The sequence below is a fragment of the Puma concolor genome, chromosome F2, assembly GCF_028749965.1.
Source record: "Puma concolor isolate L17-30 chromosome F2, mPumCon1.1.hap2, whole genome shotgun sequence".
NCBI lineage: Eukaryota > Metazoa > Chordata > Mammalia > Carnivora > Felidae > Puma > Puma concolor.
This window is the reverse complement of record NC_141684.1, coordinates 31,741,236-31,765,454: the sequence shown is the minus strand read 5'-3', so window position 1 is coordinate 31,765,454 and position 24,219 is coordinate 31,741,236. Positions and strand designations below refer to the sequence as shown.

At 34.7% G+C, this 24,219-nt stretch overlaps 1 protein-coding gene across 10 annotated transcripts in view; it reads left to right on the top strand.

Moving 5' to 3' along the window:
• Positions 1 to 17,374, top strand: part of OXR1 (oxidation resistance 1) — a 457,575-nt gene extending 440,201 nt beyond the window's left edge. For 7 of the 10 annotated variants that reach the window (XM_086696101.1, XM_025922908.2, XM_086696104.1 and 4 more), the window contains 6 exons: positions 5,564 to 5,644; positions 7,455 to 7,580; positions 8,329 to 8,481; positions 10,961 to 11,056; positions 13,493 to 13,566; positions 15,466 to 17,374. In XM_086696101.1, the coding sequence (XP_086552227.1) occupies positions 5,564 to 5,644; positions 7,455 to 7,580; positions 8,329 to 8,481; positions 10,961 to 11,056; positions 13,493 to 13,566; positions 15,466 to 15,601 (666 nt within the window). In that variant the 3' untranslated portion in view covers positions 15,602 to 17,374. The remainder of the gene's footprint in view (positions 1 to 5,563; positions 5,645 to 7,454; positions 7,581 to 8,328; positions 8,482 to 10,960; positions 11,057 to 13,492; positions 13,567 to 15,465) is intronic. The other 3 variants (XM_025922909.2, XM_086696103.1, XM_025922911.2) reach the window with 1 other exon arrangement.
• Positions 17,375 to 24,219: the final 6,845 nt, after the last annotated feature.

Genomic DNA, 24,219 nt, shown 5'->3' with positions numbered 1-24,219 from the left:
ATAAATATAGGCCTGCTTCATTGATCTGTTTTTTCTTTTGTAAGTTTTGGTGGTTGGTATCTTTCAAGGAATTGGTCCATTTCATCTAGGTTATCAAATTTGTGGGTATTGAGTCCATTTATAATATTCCTTTATTATCCTTCTAATTAATGTCCATGGGATCAATAGTGATGGCCCCTCTACATTTCTGATATATTTTTTCTCTCATTTATTTTAGTTAGCTTAGCTAGAGGTTTATCGATTTTTATTGATCTTTTCAAAGAATTGCCTTTTTGATTCATTGATTTTTCTCTCTTGATTTTCTGTTTTTAATTTCATTGATTTCTGCTCTAATTTTTCACTATTTATTTCTTCTACTTCAGATTTAATTTGCTCTTTTTCTAGTTTCCTAAGATAGAAGCTGATTGTTGATTTTAGATCTGTCCTTTCCTTATATATACATTCTATGCTATAAAATTTCCTCTAAATTCCTGCCTTTATTACATCCCAAAATGTTGATACTTTTTGGAATTTTTTTTCTATCTACTTCAAACATCTCAAATTTCTCCCAGGACTTTTGTGACTATGCATTAATGTGTGGTTTAAAAGTATTTGTGGATTTTCCCACTCTTTCTCTGTTACACATGTCTAGTTTAATTCTTTGGTGGTCTGAGAGCATACTTTTTATGATTTCTGTTTGTTAACATATGTTTTATGGACCAGAATGTGGTCTGTCTTAATGAATGTTCCATGTGAGTTTGAGAAGAAGGTGTTTTGTTTTGTTGTTTTTGGATGAGTAGTCTGTATATGTCTGTATATGTCAGTTAGATCCAGTTAATTGAGGGTTTTTTTCAGTTCAACTATGTTCTTACTGATTTTCTGCCAGCTGGATTTGTAAATTACTGATTAGAGGAGTTTTGAAGTCTCCCAACTGCCAATAATGGATTTATATATTTCAAGATAATGTGATGAGTATTCTTTTCCCCTGATATACCATGGAGAAAATAAGATTATTCCCTTTTATATGACATTCACTTCTTATATTTATTGTGCCAAAACGCTAAAACAGCATACACACAGTGTAATTGAATGGTTTTGAGTAGTTAACAGGTTTCTTTTTGATTAAAAGAACAGTGAATATATCTGCCTTCTTCCAAAAAATCTAGTAGGAGTCACTTGCAAATATATGTAAGAGGAAGTAACTTTAAATATAGATGATTTATTCAAATCAAAACTTTAATAATATGTTCTATTTTCAATTCATTCTGTATTACATCTTTTTTTCCTCTTCTGTTTTTTGGCTTTCTAATTTATGATTCTCTATTTGCATCTTTTATACCTTATTTATTATAGTCCCATAAAATGTTACTTTGAGAGCAGTGGTTTAAGGCAAAAAGGAGCAAAGTTTTAACATAATCTAGGTCTTACTTTGTAATAAAGACTTTGTTGTATATGTGTAGAACAGAAGGTTATATGATATCAAGAACGCTGTTGTATGCCCTTTTTGTTAGCTACTGTAACCTAAACTTACAGTTCCTCCTTGTTAAACATATTTTTGGGTACCAAAGTAAGTCTAAATGGCATTGATTAGGTAATACATTTGTTTCTACTCTATCTCCCTTCACCAAAGAATGAAAGTAGGGAATAAAAACAGCACATTCACAGTTATCTACCAGGTTTTGTTAGCTTGCCGGGCAGTTAGAGGAAGGGAGGTTTTGGTTTGTTTGTGGGGTAATCTCATGGGGAAGTCCTGGAACATCCTGGAAGGAGGACTGTTAGACCATAATATTGATCTTTTTGTCTAGGAGAAGAACTTGTGGCACTGACAGCAGCTGTACCTTTTCTCTAGCTGTAGCGTTTGTTCTGTACTGGTTATTGTTAGTTCCTCTGTAATAGAGATGGACAGACTTAATCCTGTCTTTGCATTTGTATTCTGTGAAAATAAATGCTTAGAGAAACACTTTCTCTATGTGAGAGTCCTTTGTCAGACTGAAAAGACTGGAGAGTAGCACTTGTGCAGAGAGCAGGTCAGACTCCTGAGTTTCCATAGAGGGGGTTTTAGCAGTATGTGCAAACCACTGTACTCCTCAAGAAATGACTTTCTAGTGAGACAGTGAATACACTTTTCATTGAGATCTTGGTTTCTTCAACTCTGCACCCTTAATAATTGGGTGTATGTAGGACATTTTGTAGAAATGTGTCCATTTTCTACTTAGGTTTAATCTTTTGGGTAAATAAATTCTGTACATGGAGTATGGTTTACCAAGGGGATAAAAATTAATTTAAGACTAATTGCAGTTCCATCATATATACTAGGAATCTGCATCTACATTCATGTATTTTGAGATGATGTATGTTTCTGTGCTTACTTGATTTCAAACCTTTTTTCTTTATTAATTCACAGACTCTTTTGACAGTTTTATGTATCTTCATTCATCACGGCATGAGGAAATATTTAGAATTAAGGAAGTGATTAGTTTATAAGTCCCAAAATATTTTTTGCAAAAGAAGTGTGAACCAGAAAAGGTAGATTTGTGACATTAAAGAAACTGTAACTTTACTACATGTTACAAGCTTATACTTAGAATGGCAGTCATGCTTCCCTCACTGATACCCTAACTCAGTGACATTGATACAGTTAGACTATAAGTGATTCCTTTTGTGAGCATAATTTAATTTTCTTTCCATTGAAGAAATGTGTTTGACATGGTAAAAGAAGGTGCTTTGAGAAATAAGTGTAAAATTAGTGTTAACTAGAAGAGTAGAAGGAATGCAGAGGAGTAGGTATGTCCTATAACTTGAAAACTCCTGGCGCGGAGACTTGATTAGATTGAATGCTGTGGGGGGGAAAAAGAAGAATATAATTCGCCATTAAATATTTTGTAGAGATGCCTTTTTACTGGCCACATAAAAGCAAGGCAGTGATTTCTTTTTTTTTTTAGAACCTAGCTTGTTTTCATCTTTATTGAAAAATTTTTTGTTCTTAATTGAAAGGTCTTTATTTTTTTTTTTAACATTTTTAATGTTTGTTTATTTTTGAGAGTGAAACAGAGCGGGAGGGAGAGCATGAGTGGGGACTGGGGCAGAGAGAGAGAGGGAGACAGAATTTGAAGCAGGCTCCAGGCTCTGAGCTGTCAACACAAAGTCCGATGCAGCGCTCAAACCCACAAACCATGAGATCATTACCTGAGCCAAAGTTGGACACAACCAACTGATCCACACAGGTGCCCTGAAAGGTCTTTAATATATCTAATACTGAAATTTAAAATTAAGTTCAGAGTAGTCAGAGTATATAAGATAGTTGAGCTCTCAAAACTGAAATAATTTACTATCAAAAATAAAAACCAAAAATAAGTAAGGAAGAGCACCTGGATGGTTCAGTTGGTTAAGCATCAGACTCCTGGGTCTGACTCATGTCATGATCTCACATTTTTTGAGATGCAGCCCAGAGTCAGGCTCTTTGCTGACAGTATGGAGCCTGCTTGGGATTCTCTCTCTCCCTCTCAGCCCCTTCCCTGCTTGTTTCCTCTCTCCCTCTCTCAGAATAAACTTCAAGTAAGTAAGTAAATACATACATACATACATACATAAAGAGACTCTTCAGACATTATTCTTTAGTCCTTAGAGTGCTTGGTGAAAAATGATTAAGTAAAAGTAATATTAATAATAATAGCTATCATTTACTATGTGGTGGGTACTGTACTCAATCCTTTACTATGTTTTTTAATGTTCTTAAATTTCCTTGAGGTTGCATTATATCAATACACCAACTCGTAGGGAAAATCACATATTTACAATATTGAGAATTCTAGACACAGACATAGTATATCCCTCCATTAATTTAAGCCTTTTAAAAGTTCTGTCCATTTTTTTTTTTTTTTTAACTAAACCATAAGCTTTATTCAAATTTCACCAGATGTTCACTTAATATCCCCTTTCTATTCCAGGATCCCATACTGCATTTATTTTTTTTTCATTTTTCATTTTAATTTTTTCCTTCTTATTTTAATTTAAATTTTAGGTAACATATAGTGCAGTGTCGGTTTCAGGAGTAGAATTCATTGACTCATCTCTTACATACAACACCTAGTGCTCATTGTGACAAGTGCCGTCCTTAGTACCCATGTAACCCAACTTTCACCCACCTCCCTCCATCAACCAATAGTTTGTTCTCTATCTACTCAGTCCTTTATATATGCATTTTATTTTATCTTTTTATTTCATAAAAAAGACTTATTTTGTATGTGGTCTTATTATTTCCATGTTTTATGGAAAAATAGATAAAGAAGGGCCGGAACCCAGATCCATCTGATCCTCCAGAGCTGGAGATCATAACCATTTGGGGTTTCTTACGGCACACATTGTTGCTTTATAAAAGTCAATACAGTGCCAAAACAGAAGTCCAGCTTCTTTTCCTTTTTACTATTTTCATCTCTTTCATGGCTTTCCACAGGTTTACATAACTCTTCAGAGTTACCTTGATGTGTACTGGTGGCTAATTTATTTTGGTTGGCTAGCATAAGAGCTTTTTAAGACCTAGGTTAGAAGTCTAAACTCTTTATGGGCCAGTGGCTAAACAGCATTGATCACAAGAGGAATCTGTCGTAGCTCAGGAGAGTTAGCCCATATGTATGACACCACCAGAGTTCACTATATTATGGTTTCTGTTTTGGGAATTATGTAATGGTCTGAGAAAGCTGTATCTGTTGTGTTAACCGGAGAGAACTTGTCATTTTTGTGAACTTTTTGTAATAATGTTCATCTGTCATATATGGCTTTCTAATTCATTATTCAAGAGACTGGTCTAGGCAATTATAGAAGATAAAGAGATTTTCTTAGAAATTTAGAATGTAGAAATGTCATTAAGCTTTAGTCACAAATAGCTTCTGCAGTACCAACCATAAAGAAATAATATAGAGGAAAGACAAAAACTGAAAACAATCATGTGAAGGACAGAAGTAGACATGACTGGGAAGATACTGTTGATTAGGTACACTTTTGAAAATCTAATTTTTACTTTCTGGATCTTATTTTTCTTACTGCCTTAGGTTTTTAAACGTACTTCATATCTTATTCTTACTCCCCTTTTTTCTGATACAGATCATATAGTATAAGTATGTTTCTTACTTTGCCTAGAAGAAATTCTTCCAGCATACCATTAGGATACATGTTTGAGCTAAACTGATTTGGAGGGGAAAGTTGAAGTTACCATTTTCTTTGTAAGATACCCACCATTATGATTTATGTTATCTTCGATGTTAGCAAAGCATGTTGTTTTCTGTAGTGTTTCCTTTATAAGCAACTATAATTCTATTTACTCAATCAAATTCTGTCTATATGAAGCAGTTCGTAAATCTTATATTGTGCAACAGTTGGATGTAGTGGTTTTAAACCCATTCATGTGTACTTCGCTGTAGTTTGATACAGAAATCTTCTGGATTTTCAGCATGGAGTGGGGAAAGAAACCCTGATTACAATTCTCTTTCTCCATTTAAATTTCTCCATTTTTTTTTTTGTTTTGTTTTGTTTTGGCTATTTTTCTCAACTGTCAGTGGAATTATTGTCTTCCTGTCTCCATATTCAGGTAGTGTCAGTGGCTGAGTATCACCGCAGGATCGATGCTCTAAATACTGAAGAACTGCGCACACTCTGCAGACGTCTCCAGGTGCCCCATTCAGTAGTTTAAACCCCTCCGGAGATTGAACACTCCCTGTTTTTAGTGTCTTTCGTCAGGGCAAATCCCATTTTTAAAGGATTTGTTTTGACTGCAGCACTAAAATAACCCATCAGAAAATTCCTTTTTGTATTAAAGAGTATAGTTGTGTCTTGAAGAGCTTTAGGATTATCTTTTCTGTCATCTTTTCACTTTAAAAAACATTCAGAGGAATTTTCTGTCACTGTAGAACTGTTCTTACTACTGTGTGTTTCTTAGAGCAATGAGGAGTGTTCATTTAGTTTTAACATTGGAAGAATGTTTTGGGTTTGAGATTGAATCTTTACTAAACAGAATCTGAAAGATGAGGTACTATTGGAAAATTTAAAAACCTTTAGTGAATAGCAAGGCTTAAATATTTTCTCTTCCTCAAGTCTATTTCAGTTGTATCAACCCCACATCAAATATTTTAATGAGATAAATTGTTTTTCTTGAAGAACTGCTGGTTGGTATTAGAAATACTTTGGAATAGTATACTCTTGGCATCAGAACTAGATAAATTTTTTAAAGTTCCATGAATTAATCTTTGTGATTTTTTTTATAAACAAGAGAGTGATACAATTGAACTCATTTTTCAGTTTTGTGTATTATTGTGTGCTTTCTTCTTAATGAAATATACTTTCATGGCTGTGCTAGAACTACTGAGTTTTTTTCTTTTAATGCTTCTCATGCTGCTTTGGATTTTTTAAAACTTTTCACATCATCATTAAAATAAGGGTAAAACATGATGATGTGAAAGATTTAATATAATTTAACTTCTCATCAAAAAACAATACAGTGCTAGAACATGTATTGGTTGAAAATATACGCTATTTAGGTTTGGTAAGAAATCTAAAAGGAACAAAATAATTTAGCAAGATTTCATTCTTAATGGAATCACAGTCGCTGTGCATTGCTGCATTTTAGTTATCTGCTCCAAAAGAATTCTGTTTTCAATTTAAAATTTTCATCAGTAATAATTATGTTTTATATCTTTTATTTTCTAATGTTACTGTGTTTTATATATTAAAATTAATATGAAAAAGTGTCAACAGAATAAATTGTAGAGGAGTTTGCTTTGAGTTAATCAACATTTTTATCATTTTAAGAATATCAGATCTTGTCCGTCAAGCAAAAGCATATATTCTTTTGTAATGCATCAAATTCGTCTAATTTTAAAATACGGTTATGAAAAACTTGTAAATTTATTGTGCGGTAAAACTAGATTTAAAAAGCAGTGTTTAGAAAGTAAAAATAAGACAATTTTAAAAATAACGGTAACTTTGTCAATGAAGTGAATAAATCCATGCATTCACATATACTGATAAAAAGTTATATTTTTTCTTGTACTATTCTTTAAAATTTTGGCACCCAGAAAGTTTCCTTAATTACTTTTGACAAACTTTATGTTTACCATGGAAAAAAAAAATCCCACTTATTTTAAGTAGCATAGATTAATAGCAAGCTAGCTTATTCACTTTTGCCCTTCAGTAGCAAAATTAAAGTGTGCATGTGACTTTTCATTTTACACAGAAATATGGATGTTAATCATTATCCATCATAGGGTAGATGAGAAAATATCTGCTTATAGTTAAAAAAAATCCTTTTCTACATTGGGTATGCCATTGTTATTACATGGAGCATCCTTTGCCTTCTAAAATCCTAAATTAAAGTTTTAGCCCCCATTTTTAAGGTGCAAAGTTTTATTTTTCTCAAAAGGCAGAAATTTTTTAATGCATGTTGTAATTTTATATTAACATGCTGCTGCTGTTTACTTCTTTAGATTACTACAAGAGAAGACATAAGTTCAAAGCAGATTGCTCCAGTGAAAGCAGACCTGGAGTCTGAATCTTTTCGACCAAACCTAAGTGATCCCAGTGAACTCTTACTGCCAGATCAAATTGAAAAGGTATGACGTACCCACATATGTGCATTTCTGGTTATATACCTATAGAGTGAAGGAGCCTCTTTTCAGTTGTTTTCAAAACTAAAGAAGCAGGGTTATTGCTATTAGTCTTCTTTTCCCAGGAAGAAAATGTAAACAAAATATAGCAGCTAGTGTAATAGAAGATATTAGGAGCAGACATTAAAATAAACAGTAGCAATTTAGATGAGGCACTGTAATAGCCAAAATTTAATTTCAGATTGTGCACTAGTTAATTGCTTTCTGTGATTATCTCCTATAATTGTTTGCAGCACCTATGCAGGTTGGATACTCTTACTGTGTACATTTTATACGTGAAGACATGTAAGCATAAAGAGATTTAGTAACTTGTCCAGAGTCACACAGCTATAAAATGTTGAAGTTTGATTTCTGTCTCCAATAGTCTGTCTCTAGAGCCCGTTATTTGAGAGGTTATTAATAATTAAGCTAATAGTCCATTTAGAACTTTTTTTTTTTTAATACAGAGGACACAAACAATAAGTAATCCCTGTTTCTTGTCTCTCTTCTAATCCTTGTCCGTTCCTGGCGACAGTTAATATTTCATGCTGAGAAATACATAGTTATACTTCAAGCATCTCTGAATCTTTGAGAATATACTGTTTATTTTTGTAGCCTACTTTTTATGAAGTACCATGAAATTGCAGCCGGCATTAGTATTCTGAACGTTGACAATTAGTTAGCAAGTTAAATGTTAATGTTTTAATTTTCAAAGCTTACCAAGCATCTTCCACCAAGAACAATTGGCTATCCATGGACTCTTGTTTATGGCACCGGGAAGCATGGCACAAGCTTGAAGACCCTTTATCGAACAATGACAGGTTTAGACACCCCAGTGCTGATGGTGATTAAAGACAGTGATGGGCAGGTATGAAAAAGTCACTACGTAGACACCTTACCCTTTAAGAGATTATAATAATAGTAACTTTTAATATTTTTTTATAAAAATAACTTTTATTAGTACATTTTATTGAGTTTAACTGATAATTATTGAATACTTCTAATATACAAGGCATTGCTGAGTGCTACAGAGGATAGATATGAGCACGAATAGTTAAAGGGATTATAGTCTGGTAGAAAAGAACATGTAAGTATACCAGTATCTCCTTGGACAAGCAAAATATGATGCCACGTGTAGTAAGAACCTAGAGAAAGCAAAAGGAGTGTGTAGAGTAAGGGTCGTTCATATCTATTTGGACAAGATAAGAATGAAGTTTGTGGAAAGGGTGAAAACTGACACAGTCTTCTTGAAGCATAGGTAAACTTTTGAAAATTGAAGATAATTGTGTGAGGATGATACCAAGAACAAGACCATAGATAAGCAAAAGAAATACTGGTTTGTTCCTGAAATAGCAAGGGGTCAATTACTAGGATTGGAGAACAATGAGAGGATGAAATAGCAATATTAATTTAAAAAACAAGGCACTACTACTGACCCCTTAATTGTGCTTTTATGCACACTTGATTAATCACTTGATATGCATTGTCTTGCTTAGTCATCAGAGCCCTAGGAGATTGATACTTTTATCATCACAGTTTTAAAGAAAAGTTAACTATGACTAAAAGAATTTCATCATCTTCCCCAAAGTTATACACCCAATGAAAGGTAATTGCAGCATGAAAATGAACTATTACTACCTGCTGTAGCATAGATGAGTATCACAAACATAATGAGTTAAGAATCAGACACTAAAGAGTAATGTTCTTATTATTCCATTTAAAGAAAGTTCATAAATGGACCAAACAAATCTGTGGTATTCAGGCTAGTAGCTTCCTTTGGGCAATGGGGGTGGTACCGCACAGGAGGCACAAACACACTTTGTGAAGTGCTTATGTTCTGTTTCTTGGTCTAAATGAAGAAGTTAAATGGGACTTTGCTTTGTGACAATTCCATGTTGAGCTGTGTGTTTCTATAATGTACACCTTTCAATAAGAAAGTCTGTTTTAAAAATTAAGACTGTAGGGGCGCCTGGGTGGCTCAGTCGGTTGAGCATCCGACTTCGGCTCAGGTCATGATCTCACAGTTTGTGAGTTCAAACCCCGCGTCAGGCTCTGTGCTGTCAGCTCAGATCCTGGAGCCTGCTTCGGATTCTGTGTGTTCTTCTCTCTCTGCCCCTCCCCCACTTATGCTCTGTCTCTCTCTGTCTCTTAAAAATAAATAAATGTAAAAAAACAAATTTTTTTTAAATTAAGACTGTAAAAGATTATCAGGGGAGACAGTGACTATAGAAATCACCTATAAATGGGTGCCTGGGTGGCTCACTCGGTTAAGCATCCGACTCTTGATTTCGGCTTAGGTCACTATGTTGTGGTTTGTTAGATCAAGCCCCACGTCTGGCTCAGGGCTGACAGAGCAGATCCTGCTTGGGATTCTCTCTCCCTCTCTCTCCGCCCCTCCCCTGCTTGCACATGTGTACTACCTATCTCTCTCTCTCTCTCAAAATAAATATTTTTTTTTTAAAGAAATCATCCATAAAACTCTCTACCTTCCCATTTTATGATGTGGAAACTTAGACCCAGAGCACTGAAATTACTTGTCCAGGTTTCCTATTCACTCATTCTTTTTTTAGGTTATTTTCCTATGTGTCTTGTACTGTGTAAGAGCAGCATAGCATTACAGGTCCAAGCAATTCAGACCCAGGGCCTTCCTTCATGGAATTTATGGCCTGATGAAGACAAAAGTAGCATACCTTGTGAGTAGCAGAATGTTTACCTGTACTGAAGGGCTTTTGCTTTCCTAAGTGCTATATGTAATACCACTGAATTGTGTTATCCTTAAGTTCTCCTGAAATATGATAATCACTTTTTAAGATTTTTTAATTGTTATTATAAGCATCTTTTTAAGATTTCAAAACTAGGAAAAATTTCCTATTGAGAAGCTGATATGCTTTGTACTTGGCAATAATGCAAATTTTGTAACAGCTGTTCATGTTTCCCTTTTTAAGTAGAAATAGATAAAAACTATATTACAGGGGCGCCTGGGTGGCGCAGTCGGTTAAGCATCTGACTTCAGCCAGGTCACGATCTCGCGGTCCGTGAGTTCGAGCCCCGCGTCGGGCTCTGGGCTGATGGCTCGGAGCCTGGAGCCTGTTTCCGATTCTGTGTCTCCCTCTCTCTCTGCCCCTCCCCCGTTCATGCTCTGTCTCTCTGTGTCCCAAAAATAAATAAAAAACGTTGAAAAAAAATTTAAAAACAAATAAATAAATTAAAAAAATAAAAAAAAACTATATTACATTTCTGGGTTGTTTTTTTTTTTTGCATTTTACTTAAACATAAATAATGAAATCATGCTTAATGAAACAAATTTAATAATCGTGTCATTGAACATGCCTTTTTTTAATCCTTAGGTCTTTGGTGCATTAGCATCTGAGCCATTTAAAGTGAGTGATGGCTTTTATGGTACTGGAGAGACCTTTGTTTTTACATTCTGTCCAGAGTTTGAGGTAAGGACAATTATTCCAATATTCAGTGTATAAAAAGAACATGCACCTTGGAGTCGTACACACTTGCATTTGACTCTCATCTCTGCCTTTTACTAAATAAATATAACAGCACTTTTTGACCATTTGAGGTTCACCTTTCCTATGGATAGAATGGGGATCATAAAATGTAACAGGATGGTTTGAAAATTTAATGAGAGTCATACATACAACACTTGGCATAGTGCCCAACACACATCATAGTCTCAGTAAGGACTATGTATATACATCATTGTTACTATTCTGAATTTCCATTGTGAAATTCTTAGAAACTTCTAAATGACTAAGTTTCATGGTGTATGTATTAAAAACTTAAAATATAATTTGATTTTAAATCAAAAGTGATTACATGACTTCTTTTTCATTATTATGGCTTGAGTAACTTAAATTGAATGCATTCCAGTGCTAGTAAGGTCTAAAATGTAAAGATATACATGAATTTTAGTGAATATGTTGACTGCTTAAAACATTGCATACAATTGTAGTATCTTAGGTCATTAAATAAAGTTCATGTCAAACCTTTCCTAACAGATGAAATTATAATCTTGAAAAAGGTAACAACACAGCTGATAAAAAAAAAAAAAAAGTGGTCTTTAGAAACATTTTTAATAATGAACAAAATAGAAAGGGTGGGTGTGATTAACCCATGCTTCCATTCCGTCATACCAACCGATGCCTACAGCTACCTGGAAGCTTATAGTTGTTACAGATTTTTTTAAGGTTCACTTATGCTTGTTCTCAAATCTTTTTATGCTGTTTCTACCTGATAATAATAATATAATTAATTAGATGTTATAGAACTATGAAAAAGTGAATGTTAAAGTGAAAACTGTAATAAATAGGAAAAACTTGATAAAGGTGACATACTAGAAATTGCTGTTGTGTTAAGTTTGGGTAAAAGTCACATGAAAGTTTATTTATTAAAAAATATTTAAGAATATCGACATCTGGGGCGCCTGGGTGGCGCAGTCGGTTAAGCGTCCGACTTCAGCCAGGTCACGATCTCGCGGTCCGTGAGTTCGAGCCCCGCGTCAGGCTCTGGGCTGATGGCTCAGAGCCTGGAGCCTGTTTCCGATTCTGTGTCTCCCTCTCTCTCTGCCCCTCCCCCGTTCATGCTCTGTCTCTCTCTGTCCCAACAATAAATAAACGTTTGGAAAAAAAAAAAAATTAAAAAAAAAAAAAAAAGAATATCGACATCTGGAAATTTTCCCCTCAGATTTCTTTTTTTTTTTAATTTTTTTTTTTTCAACGTTTATTCATTTTTGGGACAGAGAGAGACAGAGCACGAATGGGGGAGGGGCAGAGAGAGAGGGAGACACAGAATCGGAAACAGGCTCCAGGCTCTGAGCCATCAGCCCAGAGCCTGACGCGGGGCTCGAACTCACGGACCGCGAGATCGTGACCTGGCTGAAGTCGGACGCTTAACCGACTGCGCCACCCAGGCGCCCCTCCCCTCAGATTTCTTAAGTGTTTTTATGTTCTTACAGCTCTTAAAAAAAATTGAAACTAGAGAGGCAACTGGGAGGCTCAGTCTGTTAAGCGTCTGACTCTTGATTTTGACTTAGGTCATAATCTCATGGTTCATGGAATCGAGCCCCACGTCAGGCTCCACACTGACAGCTTGGAGCCTGCTTGGGATTCTCTCTCTCCCCCTCTCTCTCTTCCCCTCCCTCACATGCTGTCTCTCAAAATAAATAAATAAAATTGAAACTAGAAATCATAAACATATGTAATGGGCTTATATAAGAGTGATGGTAGGCAAATCTGTATCCAAAGAAAAGACCTGGGCCTTGTATCATAGTATTATCAAATTAATGTACATTTGTTTTAATGTTTAAATAAAAGTTAATGGCATCTAAGGACGCTAGGATGACTCAGTCGGTTAAGTGTCCCAACGCTTGATTTTGGCTTAGGTTGTGATCTCACAGTTCGATTCATGAGATTGAGCCTCAAGTCAGGCTCTGCACTGATAGTACAGAGCCTGCTTTGGATTCTTTCTCTTTGCTACTCCCCTGCCCATGCTTTCTTGCTGTCTCTCTCAAAATAAATTTTAAAACAAGTTAATGGCATCTTAATCAGTTTTTCTTAACTGATTTTTCTACTTCAGCTTTTTTCGATAACCATCCAATTCTTGATGGACACGTAGAAAAGAGAAGTATGTGTAAAGAGATAATATAATATGATTTGAGGAATTAGAAATGAAGATTATGTGCTTTTAAATTTAGTCCTATGAACACTGAAGCCCAAAGCACCGGGCCCTTCTGCCCAACTTTCTGTTCTTGTTATTATTCTTCTTACTGTCAGTCTAGGCTTTGTTAATTATTTGGGGTTTAGGAGAACTAACTCTGTATAGTCACCATTTTCATCCACATATTTAAAGCTTTCTTTTTATTTATGTAGGTCTTTAAGTGGACAGGAGATAATATGTTTTTTATCAAAGGAGACATGGATTCACTAGCTTTTGGTGGTGGAGGGTAAGTCTTGTGAACATTTTACCATGAGATTTTTAAAGAAACTTTATTCATTTATGTTATTTATCAAATCCATTATCTTTGGAACGTTTTGACGTTAGAGCATAGTCTGTATATTATGACTAAGAAAATATATTTACAAGAAGGTGCTTAAGTAGTATTTGAAGCTCTTGATAAAATATTTGTTTATTCAGTTTAAAATGCTGTTTAGTTGATTCCCTCCTTGGTATTTGAAAGTGAAATACCTTAGACTTTCTCAAATTAAAAAACGAAAACAAAAAAAACATGATGGTATGTTGTTTCTCCCAATGTATAAAAAAAGTTCCAAATGTTTTCTTCTACCCTGGAGACTATTTGGATTAATACGTCAGAGAATAGTAGAAATTTGTTCTCCTACAAAAGATTTGTGAAATTCCCCCAGATTTTCAGGATTTGTTTTCTTACTCGTTTTGTTTTTAATAGTATGAGTCGGTCAGTTATTTGATATGATTCTTTTGCGTAGCAAGCACTGTGAGAACTTCTGTTTACTTATTCTGGGATCCCACCTTCATTCAGTCTTTACAGTGTTTTTGAAGGTAGCTTGCTCTTCCTCCAGGCCTAGACTTTTCGGATAGTGCTTAGTGGCAAACGCCAGCTCCTTCCTTTGGTATTTCTCTCTGTCCTTCAGGATCAGACATAAAGTATGCTAATTAATTCCCAAACATAAAGTACTATTTATTTGTTTTGCACAGCTGAGAATATATAATAATAATTTATTCAGGCTGCAGAATCTTGTTAGCCTGTAAGAATATTCATTATCCTGAGTGGTTCAAATAAATTCTCTTACAACTTCCCTATAGATAGGTATTTGGAAGACAGGATTTCAGTGATTAAAAAATAACCATGGTTATCATAGCCTTCTCTGAAGGACATAATCAGGTAACTAAAAACCATGTTATTTTTAGTTGTTGCATCAACGTATGTTTATATGTTCCAGTTGCACTTTTTTTTTTTTTTTTTTTTTTGGTTGAGTGCAGGCAGTCATTCAGCCCCACCCCAAAGGGTAGTCTTAATGTGATTCAGTTAGCTCTCCAGGAAGGCCTTACAAGCAAATGGCTGATATTTTAAAGCTGCTAAGGGTGCCTCCAATCTTTGAAAATAACATAATATCATTAGATTTTTGCTAGAACTTGATTTTGATTATTCCACATGATTACAACAAGCTAAACTAAACACTGAGTCATTTGGTAACAAATTAAGACAAGTTTACACTCTTTAGAGAAGGAGAGTACAGGCTCAGAAACCTGGAGCTACAGGGACTTGGTACACCAGAATTTCAAACAGGAGCCCCAAAGAAATCTAAATCATGACATGGTGGACTTAAATGCAGGCTTTGGAGTTAGACTGACCTGATTTAGATTCTGGTTTCAACATATATTACCCATGGGACCTTGAGCAAACTCAAGTCTCAAGTTTCCTCAGCTGTGAATTGGAGACTGAACTCTCAACATTAACCACACATTTTATGTTAGATGATAGGGAGTATTCATGTTAAATATTTAACTTATGTCAAATACATTAAAACTATATAGCAAAGAGAAACACATAGTACCAGGCAAAGAAAGAGAGGCACGTGTCTTAAAAAGCTGATTCTATGTGAAGTCAATTTTAGAGGATTCATTTTATTACTTGATCTGTATAGTAAGTGATTTTATAATAGGATGTGAACAAAACAAAATTGCCTTGTACCAGTGTGGAAAGGAGTATGAAAGTGTTTTAAGAAATTAATGGTTTTAGAGTTGTTGAATATTGAAACGTCTCATTTAAATTATTATTTTACAACCTCTGTGGTAATTATTGTATAACTTAGGGCATAAGTATTAAGAGATTATTGTTAAAACTATTTTCTTTTATATATTGCAGGGGAGAATTTGCCCTTTGGCTTGATGGAGATCTCTACCATGGAAGAAGCCATTCTTGTAAAACATTTGGGAATCATACACTTTCTAAGAAGGAAGATTTCTTTATCCAAGACATTGAAATCTGGGCTTTTGAATAAATGTAATGCTGTCTTAGCAGGATATTGGCCCAAACCTGACATGGACAAGCATTGTTTGGAAAGTTCAAGAAGCAATACAACGTAACATGTCACTCGTGCTTTAAAATTAATTGTATCACCATTTATTACAGCTATAATTTTGGAATTTATTTTTAAAATCATGTTTCTGTCCCAGGGTTTTTCAGGTTTAGACCGTGATGTGGGTCCACACAGTATAACAGCTTGGGTTTTGTCAGAATTTTGGCAGCATTTTGATCATAGTGACCACCTCATCTACCATCCGTGTAATCTCAGTCTCCTAATAGGATGGTGCTTTTTTTTGGACCTATTTTGGTTTATTGTTTTTAAAACTATGTTGATTGTTTTACTAGAGGAGTCTAATTGGAGCATTGAGAGAATGAAGATTAGATAATGCTGTGAGATATATCTGTGACGTTGGCACAGGTGACTTTTGGACATGCTCAACTTAGTCATCCTTATGAAGGAAAAAAGAACACATGCCAAAATTATGCATATTCCATAAACCACTGAGTTCTAATTTTAATTCACACTACTACAGCATTCTCTTTATTAATTTTGCAGGTATTCTCAATTTCATTTTAATAAAAATGAAATTTGAGGAGAATTCTGGTTGTGATAGACCACAATGCACATGATCTGCAGGTTTGGGCATATGCTTTCATGATTGAATTATCTGATGAAAAGTTATAAAATACAAAGGAGAATGAGAACTTGATGATTCTACTGGATTTAATATATCAAGCAAGAAAATATACTATTTGCATATTTGTAGCTTAGCAGGGCATTATAAGTACAAAAACTATGAAACAGATGCATATTCCTTCAACATATTGTGTCAGATATACTGTTTTATAGTTCCATTGTTTTAGCCTTGTTGCACACCACCTCCCAAAATATAGGTTGTTGTTCAAATGGAAAAAAAAGTGTGTTTTTTTGAGTGGTATATGTTATTAACTACCATTAGCATTTGCTGTTATAAAAGGGCAATGATTATAGTAGACAATATTGTAACTCAGTAGACTTGTTGAATATGCAAATTTACTGTCAAGTGACCTCAAAAAAAAAAAAAGATAGAATATACTAGTAGTTCTTATCCTCTTTTGTAGGAAACCAATAATATGCCATTGTGGCGGTCATTCATCAGTTAATTTCAAAGCTTCATGTTATGCAAAAAAAAAAAAAATCCTGCTGTTATACATGTGACAGTGACCTTGTGCTGAAATTTCAGCTATTCCAGATAAACCTTGTATATTATCTTGTAAATTAATGTTTAAAGGTAGTTTTGTTCTTATAGAAAGTGTCGATTGCCAGGTTGCTTATAGCACTTTAAATTATTCTAAAAAGGAAATTATAAGCCAAATATGTTGGCTTTAGTAGTTTTAGTTGTATAGGACTTGAATATATTTAGATCTTTTGAAAGTTTAGATAATTATCTAAAGAAAGCATAATACTAATGGGAAAGAAAATCTGATCTATTTAATATGCTATCGCTGAATATGAATAGAAATGTGGGCATCATTTCCTTGTGTATGTAAAGCTCTCTCATAAGTTAGTAACAGTATATAGATTAAATGTTTACAATATAGAGAATTGTAAATAAATATATCGTTTTCTCCCTTGGTCTTCCACAGCAGTATTATTGTCTTTGTGGAGTTGACTAATCATTTAAAAAAAGAAAATCCTGTATTGGATTTCAATTATAATAAGGTCATAGTGGTGTATACCAAATAAAATTAAATACATAAATACAAATTCGAGTTTGGATTTATTGAATAATCAAGTTGCTTTCATATCTAAGGAATCTTTGATTAAACACACTGCTGTGGTTCATGTGTAAAACCTGCTTCTAGCAGCTTGGGGTGGTGGTAGTGACAGTGGTAATGGTAATAGTGATAGAAGGATGCATTTAGTAGAGAGAACAGCATAGTTTAAAAAATGAAGAAGTGAGAGGGCACTTGACATGTGAAGAAGTGTAAGTCATTTGATATTTTTAAATTATGTTTTCTCTTTTGGTGGGGGGGAGTGCATAGCAAGGTAAGACTAATGCCATAAAGAGTTCTGTTGTGTGCAACTCCAAGAATTTAGATTTTGTTTTTTATCTCATAGGAGCAACTAAGAATTTAGATTTTGTTTTTTTATCTCATAGGAGCAAGTAAGAAAATATGAGTGGAGGAATGGCACCAATCAAGTTTACACTTTAGAAAGGTCTCTGAAAATTAGATTCGTAGAGAGAAAAACTAGAGACAAGGAGACCAATAAGCCTGTTACAAAGTCCAGAGAAAAAATGATGAGGCCTGAATAAGAATTATAGCAATGGCAATCAAGAAGGATGCATGGAAAAAAAAAAAAAAAAAGGCGTGGATCTAGGAATTAGTGTTAACATGATTTTGTCATTGTATGTCAGAAAGAGGTAAGGCTAGCTCTCAGGTATTTTACTTACAGCAACTGGGCATATCATCCATTGATAGGAGTGATGTACAAAGAAGAGAAAGAAGCAGCAGACAGGGAACTTAGATTGGTTGTGAGAAATCAGAGAGCTGATGGGGAGTGTTAACATTTGGTTCTCATAAAAAGATTTTAAAATCAACGACATACAGGTATGTTGAAGCCATAATGTATGAATAAAACACCCTTGGAGATTATAGACTGACTGGAGAGAATTCTTGAGATAAATTTTTGGGGCTATAGTAATATTAAGGGATAGGCAGAAGACAAGACTCAAAGCTTCCTTCCATCTCTAGAAGCTAGAAGAACAAGAAATTAAACCTAATGAAAATAGAAGGGAGGACAAACTAAAGATAGCAGAACTCAATAAAATTTAAACAAGTATATAAGACAAAATCTGAGAATAAGACTAATAAACCTCTAGCAAGATGAGAAAAAAGTACCATTGTTAAGAATTTAAAGCCTCTAGACTTCAAAGAGAGAGCATACTGTGGACAACTTTGTATCAGTAAACTTGACAGTGTAGATTAAAAACATTTTGGAAAACAGTTTGCTAAACCTGACCCAAGAAGAAACACAGGTTTTGTATTGCAGAAATTGAATCTGTTAATTAAAAAAAAAAAAAAAAAATCCACAAAAGAAAAACCATGCCCTATGCCCATATGGTTCCACTGGGTAATTCTTGTAAGTATTTAAGGGGGAAAAAAGTGTCAGTATTAGATGAACTCTTCCCAAGGTATTGAGAAAAGAGAGACTTTCTGATACTGCCTTTTGAGACCAGTGTGACCTTGATACCAAAACTTTACAATCCTTACAAGAAAATAGTTATAAAACAGTCTCATTTGAACACATATAAAATCCTACATAAAATAACCACAGATCAAAATCAGCCATATATGAAAGAATAATATAACCAAATCAAGTTTATTCCAGGAAAGCAAGAGCAGTTAACATTTTAAAACACCAATTTACCACATTTATAGAAAAAAAAGTCTCATGACTATCTCCATAGAAACGAAGCTTTTGATTAATTTCAGTGCCAGTCTATGATTAAAACTTGGTGAACTAGGAAAGAGGGGCTCTTCCTTAATCTGATAAGATTATTTTTGGAAAATGTACAGGAAGCATGATCTGTAATGGTGATTTTTTAAAAGTTTCCTCCCAGAGATAGGAAACCTGACAATGATAACTGCTATCACCGCTTGTATTCAACATTGTTCTGGAAGTTTCAACCAGTGAAAAAGCAACAAAGAGAAGAGGCATGAGGATTGGGAAGGAAGAACTTTAAATGTCATTTGTGTATGACATCATTGTGGGCATGGAAAATTCCAAAAAGATCAAACCATTTGAATTCATTAGTTGATTTAAGCAAGGTTTACTAAGTTCAATATAAAAACTTCATTTTTCATATACAACCAACAATTAGAAAATGAAACTTAAAATATTACCATTTGTAATACCATTGAAAATATTGGATATATAACAACAGAAGATAAGTTGGAAGGCTATGCCATATTCATGATAGGAAGACAATATTGAAAGATGTCAGTTCTACAAAATCAATCTATATTGGCCCTGAAATTCTCAGCCAGGTTTATTTTTGGAAATTAAGCTGATTTCTATAATTTATATGGAAATTTAGAGACAGAATAAGGCAGCATTGAAGAATGAGGCTGTGATCTTGAATATCAGATCTGTTAAAAAGCTGGATAAGACAATGTGGTATTAGTAAAAGGATTTAGAGAAAAGAATCAAAATCAAGAGTCCAGAAACGAACTGATTTTTTTTGAAAAGAACTGTTGCTTGATGGAGAGGACAGTCTTTTCAATAAACGGTGCTCAGTTAGTTGGATATCTGTATGGAACAAACAATCTTGACCCATCTCACACCACATGCAAAAATTACTTACAGATTGTAAATCTAAATAGGAAAGGTAAATAGTAGAGCTATTAGTTTTAAAAACACAGGAGAATATCTTTTGATCTTAAAATATGCATACATTTGTTAAATGGTCAGACACACAAGCACTCACCATGAAGGAAATGAATGATGAATTCTACTACATTAAAATTTTAAGATATTTTCCTCATCAAAAGACCTCATTAAAAGTGAAAAGGCAACCAACAGAGAGTAGAATATTTGTATAATACACAGATCTGATGAAGGTCTTAAGTGCACAATGTGTAATTGACTACTAATCAAAAAAGTTCAACAAAAAAGGCAGAAGACTTTGGCAATTCCTACGAGCATTAAAATGGCCAATAAAAGCTATTTTAAAAGGAATGTGAAGTGGAACAACCTTGGAAAATTTTCTTGTTGGTATCTAGTAAAGCTGAGCCTTTGACCAGGAATTTAATTCCTTGATATATACCCACCAGTAATGTATCTGTTTACCAAGACTAGGTATTAGAATGTTTACAAAACCCTTTGTTTTCTCTTCCCACCACCTCCCCATCCTTCCATATACCCACCCACTCACATATTTATGCTGAATCTAATTCTATTATACTTCACATATGTGTTTGCATACATTTCCTAAGAACAAGGACGTCCTTTTATGTAACCACAGTCCAGTGACTGAATTCAGGAAATTTAACATAATAGAATATTTTGATTTAATATGCAAAACATTTTTTAATCTCACCAAGTGGTCGTAATGTCCTTTAAAGCATTATTTTTCCTGATAGGTAATCCAATCCAGGATCCTGCACTTAGTTGTTCTTTTCATCTCCTTTAACCTGGAAGAGTTCATTCTTTGTGTTTTATGACAGTGGGCATATTTGAAGAACTCAGGAGTATAGAATGCCCATCAATATGGATTTGTATAAACTTTTCCCGTATTGAGGTTATGCATCTTTGGCAAGAAAACCCCAGAAGTGATGTCATGTCTTCTGCATCATATTAGAATCTACATATGTATGTTTATCCCCTTATTGGTGAATAATAATAGCTTTGAGTAGTTGATTAAGATAGTGTCCACTATGTTTCTCCACTACTACCATTTTCCTTTTGTAATAAGGAACGTGTGGGGAAATACTTTAATACCATAATCTATTCTCCAAATTTACAAAATGTTTTTGGTATCCATTGAAGATTCTTGCCTGAATTACAGAAATGATTGCAAAATGATTTTTCTTTCATTCCCAGCACATTTGTTAGTTGGCATTTACTGTAAGAGCTTTCTTTTATCATTTAAGAATATGTATTATTGGTATGAATTAATTTTTTTTTTAATTGAAAGTATTACAATCCATTTCTGTGCTCTATTTAACCAATGAGTACCCTGTCAAACTGACTTCTGTACATTTCTTTTCTTGAGTGCTTGCTTCTGGTACAGTACGATGTTCCAGATTTTATGTTTTGTAACCCAATCTTAGAATCAGCCATTTCTCCAAGTAGACATGTTTCTTTTCAAGGAGAATGATATTTGGAAATAACGTTAGATGTGCTTATTGTTACTGGGGTGGCATTGCTTCTAGGGCCTTTTAGGAGACAAAGATAGGAAGTAAATTCACACATCGTGAATGCACACTAACACCTCCAATTGCAATCTAACATTACAGAATTTTTCCTTGTCTTCCTCACTTCATGTTTATATCTCTTCTCCTTGGGGCACCTGGGTGGCTTAGTCTGTTAAGCGTCCGACTTCAGTTCAGGTCATGATCTCACGGTTCGTGAGTTTGGGCCCCTCATCAAGCTCACACATTAAAAAAATCTTTTTATGTCTCTCTTCTCCCACAGTGAGGATATCAGTATATTACTCATTTGCTTAATCTGACAGTATACACATTATATTTTCAGAATTGCTACACCCATACCCTCACAACAAAAGTAGAATATTCTTTTGCAGCCTTTTATCTTTAGACTGAAGTATTTTTTTTTTTTAATGTTTATTTTTGACAGAGAGACAGAGCATGAGCGGGGGAGGGGCAGAGAGAGGGAGACACAGAATCCAAAGCAGGCTTCAGGCTCCGAGCTGTCCGCGCAGAGCCCGACACAGGGCTTGAACCCACGAGCTGTGAGATCATGACCTGAGCCGAAGTCAGATGCTCAACTGACTGAGCCACCCAGGTGCCCCTAGACTGAAGTATTTAATCAAAGTATTGTATTCAAGAGTTATGTACAACCCTCTTTTCATTCTGTGTGATTAATCATTTGAAATAGAATTTGGGTTGTTACTTCTATTCAATTTTAGGGTTTTATCTGTCATTTATTTAATTTTACTTTTTGTATATGTTAGGATTTAAAGAGTTCCAAAGTCAAAACTCTACAGAATTCTCTTTCAACTCATTTCCACCCATCCCTACAGGAAGTCAGTTTCATTATTTCTGATTATTCTCTCTCTCTCTCTCCCTCCCTCTCCCTCTCTCCCTCTCTCCATCTCTTTCTCCCTCTCTCCCTCTCTCCTTCTCTTCCCGTCTCTGTCTCTCCACACACATACACACACAATCTAGTGTGTATATATATGTATGCATGCATGCACATTTTTTTAAATTGGAACTGAAATTTATTGAAATTAATTGAAAGTACTGAAAAAACATTCTAGGAATCAAGGGGGCATCTACCCTGAGAGGCCACTTTAGCGGGGGCCAGATGGTCTCTTCCTCTTGTCCCTGAACAGAATGACTTAATAAAGTACAGTAATACTTCCCTGAGCATGAGTTCCCATTGACACAAAAATTTGGTTTACACAGAATTCTTCCCACATGATATGAGAATCAGCACCTGATATACCGGTTGGTAGTATTTAAAAAAAGAAGGGGCCCCTGTGGGGGGGGTTGTGCTGAGAGCTCACAGCCTGGAGCCTGCTTTGGATTCTGTGTTTCCCTCTCTCTCTACCCCTCCTCCACTTGCACTCTGTGCTCTCTGTCTCTCAAAAACAATAAGACATTAAAAAATTTGTTTTAATAAAAAAAAATGAGTTTGGGAAGTTCGAAGCAGAAAAAGCAAACGAAGAATATAGGTGCGGCCCCACCTCCAACATTGAAGTGTGGGGAAGAGAAAACCTGAATGCAGAACTTCCCTCCTGTTCCGGTTAAGTAGGCATAATGGTAAGAAGGTGAACTTGGGAATCAGCAAATCATAAAACATCCAAGTTCTAAAAGTTGAAAGGCATTAAACATTTGGTGGTCCAGACAGAAAGGGTTTTTAAAAAGTACATTTTAGCTGTCCCAGAACTCTTTAAACAGCTATTGACAGTTTGGAAAAGGGAAAACTCTGAAAGTTTGAAAACCGATTGAATAGTGCTTATTATTGGGGATTTAAAATTACCATTGGTAGGGGCGCCTGGGTGGCTCAGTCAGTTAAGTATCTGACTTTGGCTCAGGTCATGATCTCACAGTTTGTGGGTTCAAACCCCGCATTGGGCTCTGTTCTGACAGCTCAGAGCCTGGAGCCTGCTTCAGATTCTGTGTCTCCCTCTCTCTGTCCCTCCCCTGCTTGTGCTCTGTCTCTGTCTCTCAAATAAACGTTAAAAAAAAATTTTTTTTAATTACCATTGGTACAATGCTATTGGTGTGTATTTCATGTGTAATTATTTCATACATTATTTTGGTGGCTATGAAAAATATCTATGAGGACTTTTGCCATCGGGGTTCTTGTCTTTTTTTTTGTCTAACAGCTCTAAGTTTTCCAACTATAGATTTTCTTATCATGGAGTTTTAGGATGAAAACCTGTTGCATAGCAGGCATTTTTCCTTTAAGGAAACTAGCTTTCTCATTTCACAGCCACACCTTATTCAGTGGAGTGTTCACATAGGCTCACTGAGAAGACTTTCTAACTCCATCTTCAAATTCAAATATACTGAAGTTTGAATAATCTGCATCAGTGCCTGCATAAACTGTTACTGTCCAGAGTTGAATATGAGGAAATTCTTTTGAAGCCTTGGTCGAAAAATTCTACTGATGCTAGAAGTAACCAATTGTACTCTACAATTTGGTTGTATTTCAAACACAAGAAAGTGGTATTGTGGAATGTAACATTATATATTAAAATAGTAATATATAAATAACAGAAAATACAGAAAATATCTTTTATTCTTGTGCATGACTTCAAACGTTGACGTAGGTTTCACCATGATAGAAGTGTACATCTTATATGAGATTCTACGTGGAAATTTTGGTCATTAGTTTGTAATTTAACAGAATCTATT